Source organism: Sardina pilchardus, chromosome 9 (genome assembly GCF_963854185.1).
Source record: "Sardina pilchardus chromosome 9, fSarPil1.1, whole genome shotgun sequence".
In the NCBI taxonomy this organism is placed as follows: domain Eukaryota; kingdom Metazoa; phylum Chordata; class Actinopteri; order Clupeiformes; family Clupeidae; genus Sardina; species Sardina pilchardus.
Genome location: NC_085002.1, coordinates 11333784 through 11344001, shown reverse-complemented (window position 1 = coordinate 11344001; position 10218 = coordinate 11333784). Strand labels below are relative to the sequence as shown.

Sequence of the window (10218 nt, the reverse complement as noted above, 5' to 3'; positions counted from 1 at the left end):
ATAAACACCATAAAGCAATGTACAAAAATAATGACGACCTTTATTCTACAGACAGAGAAATTGTATTTCATACAAAAGATTAAGAGGTTTATATATAAACTAATCAACTCCAAAATATAAACAAAGTTTGTAGGATAATTAAATAGTAATAAATAAATATCCATAAGGACTCGATCAATAAATATCCGAAGTTGTATCAGAATAAACGTAAACTGCTAAACTGTACAATACTACAATGTTTCCAATCGACTGCGCTACTCTTAGGACAGTTACGGTAGAGCATTCCACCGTTCTTTTCTGCTGCGAAGTCTCAAGCAATTAGTTTAGTCTGTAAGGAGAGGTCGCACTCAGTAGGTCTGTGTACTTCAAATGACAAACTCAAAGCATCCATTGCTCCTTCTTTGATCCGTGGGACTTCCTACGCTCTTTTGGACTGTTTTAAAAACATGGGATTTGAGTTGGATCGTTTTAAAGGGGCTGTGGACCCAGACTTCAAATGCAACTTGTGTAATAAAGTTTTGGAGGATCCGCTCACAACCCCGTGTGGTCACGTCTTTTGCGCTGGCTGTGTGCTGCCGTGGGTTGTTCAACAAAGCAGCTGCCCTGTCAAATGCCAAAGGATCTCCACTAAAGAGCTCAACCACGTCCTTCCTCTGAAAAACCTGATCTTGAAGTTGGACATAAAGTGTGACAATCATGCCAGGGGCTGTGAGAAAGTGGTGAAGCTGCAGCATCTGGCGGAGCACGCCGAGATGTGTGACTACTCTCCGGCTAAATGCAGGAACAAGGGATGCAACGAGGTGCTGAACCTGAAAGACATGGATGCCCATATGCGCGAAACATGTGATTACAGAGCCGTTGGGATATGTGAAAATGGATGTGGTTTGATGCTCACCCACAGAGAGCAAAAACTGAACAACCATTGCTGCCTGAAAGCCCTGAAAGCGCATAATAGCGCGTTGCAAGGGAAAGTGGTCAGCCTCGACAAGGAGTTTAAAAAGCAGTCTCTGAAGTCGAGTAAACGGGAAAAGTCCCTTCTCGCTCAGCTCTCTGCTGTTCACAACGAGCTCCAAATGACAGCGCTGAAATACCAAAAGAAATTCACTGAGTACAGTGCAAGGATTGACTCGCTCAGCAAGACCTTGGCTCCACCATGCAAGGTGAGACGGTTTCAAATAACGTTAGAGAGTTTTTGGACTAAGTAATGTGAATTGATATTTGCTGCCGTTTTAACTCCAAAGTGCGTTGATAATGTCAGCAAAGCTATTCAACTGGTTTCGGTCTGGCATTTAATGCTTTACAGAGCATTCATGAATAGAATATTCAAGTATTTTTGCGCGTGTTTATGTGTGATGCGCTGTTATTTACCAAGTCTATTAATTCCAGATGAGTATCGGTGTGTATAGACATAGTAGTCATAGTCGCTAATATTGTGTGTAGAAGAAAAGGGCTGGTCAGGAGTATTTTTTTTCTCTCCACCTCGTCCTGTCCTGAGACATGTCTGTCAGCTGCAGTTTTAGCCAGCTGGCAATTTTAGGGGGGAGGGGTGAAGTGTTTACGGCTCTTCTGTACACACCGAGACCACTCTTCAGCTCCAGAAGTTGGTGTTTCCACAAAAGATTCTAGATAATTTTAGTGTATCTCAATTAGGACAACACCAACACGGCTGGAAACAAAGTAGCCTACGGTCTTCTGTCTGTTTTCAGTGTTATTAAGAGTTTACTACAGCCACTATGTGTGGTGGTTAATACCACAATATATCGCCTGTATTTTGGTCTTCATGGAGATAGCCAAGGCCTTTTAATGGAAACATTGAAACATAAAGCTCACGTATTCAATGTCCTGTAATTAAGCTTCACATCAAGTCCTCTATCAGAAGATGATTAATAAGTGAATAGCCTACTTAAATAATTAGATTGACAGACTACACTACGTTGTCTACCATCGAGTATGTCTGCTATAGAGTAGGTTACAGTAGGCCTATATAACGTACAGCCCTTTTTCTTGATTGCATGTATTGCGTTTTGGTTGTGTGACTTTAATTCTTTTTTTTGTAAAGCATACACAGATTTGATTTAGTTACTTACTGCTGAATGTTTCTTTTCCCTGTGGGCTCTTTTTTACTGCATGTCTCATAGAGTGGGCCTAAGCTGTCTGAACAGGCTTTTAACACTGACAAGCAAGAGCTACCTTACTGAGAGTTAAAGATTGGGCCCTTCACTGCACTTCTTTCAGCGTAGACTGGCCTGCCTCGTGCCTTTAGAATGATTTCTCCCATTACACGGCCGGTCACACAAATGATGTACTCAAGTACAGTGAGAGTCCATCATTCCTTCCCATGTGTTTGTGTCCTGTGGTGGTGAATTGGATTTGCATGGGCACATTTGTTATCATCTTTATTTGTATGAATTCAAATAATGTCTTCTGTTATTCAATAATATTTATTCATTTCTGTACCCTATTGACTGGACGAGTCGTCACAAGTGTGGCCAGGAAGCAAAGCCGTTATCAGTGGATTTGTATGGTGCTTTACTCTTAATATAAGTCTAGTTTTGTGTTGTTTTCTGAGGGGGCTTCAGTAAGTATTATGTTCTATCACAGCCCTACTCGTTCCTCAGAGACTGTTGAAGCTTATTATGATTTATGCCCATGTTCATTATGCAACGATGGCCTGTCATACATAAACAGTGCCGTGATTATGTTGAAAGTATGGATGACGCAGATGGGAATGTGGCTCAACGTCCAAGTCATTATCCAAGAAAAACATTTCTAAAAGCAAAGACGTATCGGCATTCTCACTGACGAAAGGGGGAAACGATGAGTGGTCCAAAACAAATATTATTTCGCTGTTTCCAATGGCGAGGTGAAAAGAATTATCCTCTTTCTTCTATGAGTGAAGTCAAGCAGTATGGAGAGGATTGGTCGGCAGGGCAGTATGGTGAACATTGGAGCGGCACTGAAGCGGAATGACACAAGTGGAATTAGAAGCTGAGAGAGAGGGAGGGAGGGAGGGAGAGACGGAGCGAGAGAGGGAGCGAGAGAGGGAGGCGGCCCCTGTCTCAGCGTCTGCCTTGTTGCTACTGAAGCCAGATCTTGACCTCGTCGTCCCGGTGCCAGGGCCTGGTCACGTGCCCTTTGGTCTGCCGGCGTTTCACCCGTTTGCTCATATTCAGCCTGGCATGTTTGCTCCCGCAGGCCACTGCCAACACAAATGGGTCCGTGACACTGCCGAGTATAGCTTCTGACAGGTAACCTCTCCTGACCATTAGCAGCGCAGTCTGGAGTCTGGAGTCTGGACGGGGGTGCGTGGTGGGGGTAGGGGGGCGCGGGGGCAGAGCCGTCTGGCTCTCACATGCCTACCTCGGCTCGTCTGGCTCGGAGGGGCCCTCCTAGGGCGTAGGCTCTCACAGTCGTTTCTCCCATCACATGGTCCATCACTCAGGTGATCAGCCCCACGTAGCTCTGGCGAGTGGGAGCAGGCTGGCCTGGATGGGTGGGGGTGGGTGGTGTTGGGTGGGGGCCCCTTTGCTGCTGATGGGCAAGTGTCATGGCCTGGGATCAAGCTCATCTGCTTTCTCGCGCTCTCCCCATATTTGCTCAGCCCGTCCAAACAGAGCTGGCCGCTGCGTAACCCTGAAGTTGTTTGTTCCAGACACGCCGTGACTCTCTCCTCTACGGCTTGCACCAGCCGACTGGATCTGGCCCTCGTGGTGTCAGCTAAGCTCAAGTGCTTTAAAAAAAAAAAAAAAAAATGTTTTGCTTTATTTTGAACTGTAAATTCTGTAAATTCTAAACTAACTAACTAACTGTAAATTCAATCAAATAACAAAAGACCAACCTTCCCATAGCTACCTCCAGGAACCAAGAGTGTGTTCACAGGACCGTCTGCGTAATAGACGCAGATTGCCGACTTACTGGTTAAGTGGTGTCAAAAGCTCTGTAGAGTCTTTTAATGGAAGCCCAGGGCATGTCCTCATTACTGTGCCGTATAATGCATTCCCCTGCGGTGGACGTGTCCTCTGTCCCCCCTCCAGCTGAATGGTTGACAGGACACTGTACATGCCATAAATATCTACCTTATATATATAGTCTCTGTATGCTATAATGCAAGCTAACATGCCTGCTGAAATGATGTTGCCTGCATTAGGAACTGACTGTTTGAAGCCGACAGTCTCTTCTCTCATCCCAGTGTTGAGAGAGTGGTTTACTGCCTGTGTATTAATACACATTGCCAAGGAGGTACAGCGCCTTAACCCTTCAAGCTACTGGTCACTCGACAGCTCTTTGGGTGAAGGCCACTTAAGCCGTAAAGAATCGTGTAGATTGGCTGGGCCGAATGTCAAGAGTGTGGCTTTGTGAACAGGTGCTTCTTTGTTCATCTGTCGGCCATGCCAGTTGGTATGGGTTTGCTGAATTCTACACCTCGCCTCGTCTATTCCCTTTTGTTTAAAGATGTTTGCCACCACTGCCACTGTATATTTTGACTCCCTCAGCATTACTACTAAACAGACAGGCAGTTTTGTCTTTTTGTCAATAAAAGTGGAATTGATTTTCAGATGACAGATGGAACAAGTAAATAATCAAAACCATTCTCTACTTCTGTTTGTTTTTATTTAACACCAGGGTGGAGAATCCAAAAGTGTCACAGTAGTCCTCCGTCGGGAGGCTGGATCGTTGGGCTTCAACATCGTAGGAGGACGGCCATGTGTGGTAGGCCCATTCTATGTCTGTTTTATATGAAAACCTAATTATGTTTTATTGGTGTTAAGGTCGGGATTATGACTGCAACCACAATTCCCCATTCCGCCGTGCATGGGGTTGATTTGAAAAGGAACTTGTTCCACCCACTGACTGACTGTGTTAATCCCTTTTTGGTCTGTCTGTTGCCCAAACGCTCTGTGTCAGGGATGCCATTTTTTTGGTAGTTGGTAGTTGGAAGTTGGAAAGAATGGCACGGTCAATGGGAGTGTGTCAAACATTGCTACTCCGCGCAGGGTTCGCTCAGAAAATGACCTCCATACATGGAAACGCTCGAGATGTGTAAGGCTACTCGAGGTGACACATGCCCTGTGCTCTGTACGTATCCGTATCGCTAGGAATGTGTAGACCGAACACGACAAGGGCTGTTTGTCTGCGGCTCATTTTAAATAGCATCAGTGACGTACTTTACTGCGCCGGCGTGGATTATTGCATCGAAACCGGGGCCTGCAGGAAGCCGTAAAAAATCACCACAAAATCAAGGCAGATTTTTATACCCTGCTCTTGACCATGCAAATCGCTGATCTTTCCAGTTCCTCCTTGCCTTTGCATGAGACCTGGCAGTGAGCGGTGCGCGGGAATTTGCCCGGTTTTATTGACACTGAAGGCTCCATATGTGCCTGATGTGGCTGCACTCCAGCTGTAGAAAACCTCCACTGTGGTTGACAAATTAAGTTCACGTTCTGAGACCTGTGTTGAAAGTAGGCCTACCGATAAACACGTTGACTGCTAATATCCCTCACTGTCCACTTTGTGGTCGTCTGACGTGAGGATTGAAACTGAGTATCCATCTTAGGGGACAGTCGTCTTTAATTCCCTAATGTACACCTGTATGCTGGTGTTACGAACAAGTGCTCCAACGGAAGGAAGGTGGGGTGCAGACAGAGGAAGTACCCTCAAGCCAATTAAGTGTTCACAGCTTGACTTTAGTGGTTTCTCAAGGATTCAATTACATGTGAGCGCAATGTCACAAGATTGTGGAGGCGAGGAGTCATACGTGGATCGGGACACATGCTGGCACCGGGACGTCACTTTGGCCTTTCCCTGACAGTGTGGAGGTCACCTCTGCGCCGTGCCAACACGTTCCCGCAGCTCCGTTCATGCACGGTGCGACCGGGGCTCAGTGAAATGCTTGGCCCCTTCCTGAGGGCCAGTGTCACTCTGATGTGTCCGGGAAGAGTTTCAACTGGCACCACCACGCGCTTGGCAGCCCGTCAGCGTGTAGCTCCTCGTTAAACCTTGTTTAATGTACACCTGCCTCGCTCTGCCAGCCTGCCTGGCACCCTGGATGCCCGCTGCGTACGCACTGACCTGCTGATCACCACCTGAGCTTGTCTATAGTATTTGCATTTTTCAACCCTCCTGACAGTGATTGGGTGAATAGGCTTCATATGTATAATGTACTGTAAAGCCTGTCAGTTTTTTGTTCATAAGTTGCATATGAAACTTTGTCATGGTTTTGTTTTCCCTTTCATGTCGCATACCTCTCCTCTCACTCATAAAATAGTTAATATGGTTCATGCATAGTTAAACGTACTGTATTTCGGTCTTTATTAGCGGCAGAATAAAACATGTGCTAAGCCTGCTGTTAACGAGCTGCTCGTTTTCAGGAAAACGAGGCTGGGACTTCAAATGAAGGCATCTTTGTGTCGAAGATCGTGGAGAATGGACCAGCCGACAAAGAGGGAGGACTGCAGATCCACGACCGCATTATGGAGGTACATGACGTTTATTACAGTGCTAAACTGGAAACAAAGAACTGCTGCGCATAATTGCCCTTTCAGCTCAATGTTTGTTGGAAGCACAAAACACTAAATGTTGTTACAAGCAGTCAAATGCACATAAAAGTGTACAAGCAAAGAACTGATGTAGCAGCCATTGATTCTCAGGCGATTGTTGCTTGTAGTGTCCCTGCATTTAGCCGCACATGGAGGTGAGATCATGGAAATAGCACATCTCCTCTGGTTACTTCCTTGGGTGGCACTTGATGCAGGCGCTGTAACTCAGGTGGTCAGGTTGACATACAAAAACATGACATTTTTTGCAGTTTGGAGAACAGCACTCCTAGTCTCCGTACGGACATGTGCCTGTAGCCACCAAAACCCACTGACAAATCGCCACCGACAGGCTCTATTGGGCAGCCTTCCTGCGCCCTCAGACAAAATCGCACCGTGAAAAGGCCGTATGTTTCTAGAGGTCAGTTTGAGGAGGTTCCACGGAAGGCAACTTCACAAAGGTCGCCTTTATAGTTGTGCGAAAGTGGAAAAGTCCACAATGCCTTCATTGACTACTGACATTATACATGATATACGTGTTATTATATGCCATAAGTTGGTGGTCCTACACATCATAGTGGTTTTGTTAAGGAAATCAAAATATTTTTATGCAACTCCGCTTCAGTGCAGTACGTTATGTCCTTGTCGACTTTAAAACGATTGAATACTTGCATGGATACAAACAGGTTTATGAATTTAAGGAGACATCTATTTGGCCAGACTTTCCCTATGTAAATCTATACTTTAATCCATAGAGTCTACACAGCCTGTACGCTATACGTAGGTATATTTGCGGTCAGTGGAGCATTATGCCAAAGCATGTGCCATTTGAGAAGCCAGTAAAGCGCACCAAGTCGTTACCCAGCAGCTCCATCAAGCCGCCGTAACAAGTGGTTGAAAGCCCTGCTGTTCAGTCAGATATATCACAAGCCTCGCCCTGACAATGGGGGAGATTGAGCTGCCAAACCCGACAGCCCATTCATTTGGCGCCTGGCGACTGGCGGGGCACTGGGCCCCTCGTTGAGTGGGCCTCGCTGGTGGGATGTGCTCAGCTCCAGATTAGCTCACACGCTGCGCCCTGCTGCGCCGCGCAGAGAACATGCGTCAGGGTGACTCGGCCAAAAAAGACGGGAGGGGAACGAGGGGACATGGTGTGGGTGTGTGTGTGTGTGTGTGTGTGTGGGGGTGTGTGGGGGTGTGTGGAGGGGTTAGGGGTGGTGACAGGTGGGAGCAGTTACTGCTGTAGATCATTTGAGAGTGTGACTGTTGTTGTTTACTTGCTTTTACAAAGAATTATGTTGTTGTTGTTTGTATTGGGGTAGGATTCACATTTCCGTTCACTTTCTGCATCCACAAAGAAAAGTGACAGTAAGGGCACCACTGAAAGAATGGAGGAAAGTAATGCGCCGTGTCTGGTTGGAATAGCAGCCATCGGTCTGAGAGAGTGCACAGAGTGCACCAGAGGGGGAAAACAAAACAAATCTGACAAAGTGGTGGTGTGCCCTAAGATCTGACAATATGGAAAACAGGGAACCACCGTCGTGTACTGTAGGTGTTCCCTCCGAAGCACTCCTCCGCCTCCCTGGCGTACGATATGAAGCCTGGCGTCTGATGTGAAGACGTAATTGTGCTCGGCGCTAGCCCGCGTGGCAACGGCGGAGGTGTCGGTTTACACGGCGGGCGGCGTTGACGTTGAGTGAAGAATGGAGCGAGTTCAGAGAACGGAGTCGAGTCGAGTCGAGAGAGAGCGTGCGTGCATGCCCGTTGCTGCTGCTGCTGCTCGGTGGCGGCGCTCTGGGTGGTAGCGCACACAGTCTAATTACCGGGGCTTGAGAAATGATTTGGTGTGGAAATTTAATCAAGTGGGTGAGAGGAGGGGGGTGGGGGGAGGGCTCGGCGCACGAGGGGTGGCGAGAGCGTGTGTGGAGGGGGGGGGCAGAGAATGGAACGAGTGCCGAGGGGAGCTCCCGGCAGTTCCGCGTGGTCTCAGTGGTGTGTAGGTAAACCAACAGCCCCCAGCCTCCTCCTCCTCCTCCTCCTCCTCTTCCTCCTCCTCCTCCTTCACCTCCTCCTCCACCTCCATGCGGAGAGAGGGAGAGCAGCACAGCTGGAGTGTGCATTTCTGAAATCTGTGCCACCGGAATCCTCCAGGACCTGGCGCACTCTTCCGTTTGCCTTTCTCTGTCAGCACTTTTCTCTCCCTCTCTCTCTCTCTCTCTCTCTCTCGCTCTCACACGCTCTCTCTCTCTACCAGAGTTGTTTTTGGGAAAAGTATCTATCTGCACATAACCCTACTCCGTGTCACGCTGGGAGGGACCGCTCTGTCCCATAAATCTCCTTTGAAGACGTTTCTTTCAATTAGTTTCCGTCAGCTGCTTGATGGGACTATGCCTGCCTGTGCTTGTGCACTTACCTATGTGTTAAAGAGATGCCTGTTATGAGTGACGGGGCCAATAAGGCCGACTGCACATCTTTCTTCCAGTGTGTATTTTTGCGCTTCCAATGGCTGTTTTTGTAGCAGCGCAATGTCCAAGCCAGGCGAATAGAGTTAAATGCCGTCGGAGTTAATGCCTGCGTTTTACTTTTCCATAGACTTCCGTGTAGGAATTTGAGAGGAGAGGAGAATTTAGTCAGTTTCACGTTTTTAATAGCTCGATCGTGTTGCCATTCAAAAATCCATGGCGTACTTTTTTCGCCTTGTTTTTTTCTCTCCCCTTCGTGAACAGAGTTTTTGCGTTACGGAGGTTGTGGAAATTCCTCAGCCAGATGGATCGAATTCTCTCCCATAAATGTGTTTTGAATTCAGCTTTGAGCCAGGGTGGATTTCTCACCGCCACTCCGTGTCTCCTCGGCAACGGCTGGAGAGCCCAGAGCCGACAGACGAGGCCGGCCGGCCGGCCGTCCTACAGTTGTGCACAACAGCTGCATCATCTCAGGCGCCGTTTGATCAAAATAAAATCAGATTACGGGAGCCGCCATTCACGGTTCAGTCCATGCGCCTTGCTTCAGGGATCACTTTGGCCCATATGAATGGGCTTACATAAAGCCAGAAAGGAGAGAGCAGGGGCAAAGAGAGAGAGAGAGAGAGAGAGAGAGAGAGAGAGAGACAGATAGAGATACATAGAGAGATACAGAGAGAGAGAGAGGGAGAGAGAGAGAGAGACAGAGGGCAAGAGAAGAATGGGCCACTGCTTTGCCTAAGCGCCCGAGACCACTTCTCAGCAAAGTGACGGCACGGCTCCTTCAAAGAGAGAGGCCTCTTCGGACAGCGTTAGCCGCAGAAAGGTTACGTGTAGGCAAACAAGACATGTGCCTGGGTCCCGAGGCCGTCCCTCCGTCCGTCTGTCCGAGAGCGGCGCTTGAGTGGTGCTTTTGTGTTGCCCTGCTGCTCGGGCCTGTTTCACTGGGCAGGAGTCGGTGCATGAATGGTGCCTTGTCCAGTGGAGACATTTTCTCCTCTTGGTGGTGGCGATGGGGGGAGGGGGGGGGGGGGTAATGGAGTAGAAGGAGACCTGAAGCTGTGTTTGCTTTCACGTCCTCCTCACACACACACACACACACACACACCGAGAGGACTATGGCCACCACATTTGGCAGAGAAAGATTTCACGCGTCTGTTTGATTTAAATTACACTGAGGAGTCAGCAGTCTGAGGAAAAGAGTGTCTCTGTTAGGCCTCTATCTT

The 10218-nt window shown here is 47.9% G+C and overlaps 1 protein-coding gene across 1 annotated transcript in view; it reads left to right on the top strand.

Moving 5' to 3' along the window:
* Positions 1 to 364: 364 nt before the first annotated feature.
* pdzrn3b (PDZ domain containing RING finger 3b) overlaps positions 365 to 10218 on the top strand; it is a 101606-nt gene continuing 91752 nt past the window's right edge. Inside the window, exons 1-3 of the mRNA XM_062545767.1 lie at positions 365 to 1160; positions 4624 to 4710; positions 6369 to 6476. Coding sequence (XP_062401751.1) covers positions 447 to 1160; positions 4624 to 4710; positions 6369 to 6476 — 909 coding nt within the window. The 5' untranslated portion in view covers positions 365 to 446. The remainder of the gene's footprint in view (positions 1161 to 4623; positions 4711 to 6368; positions 6477 to 10218) is intronic.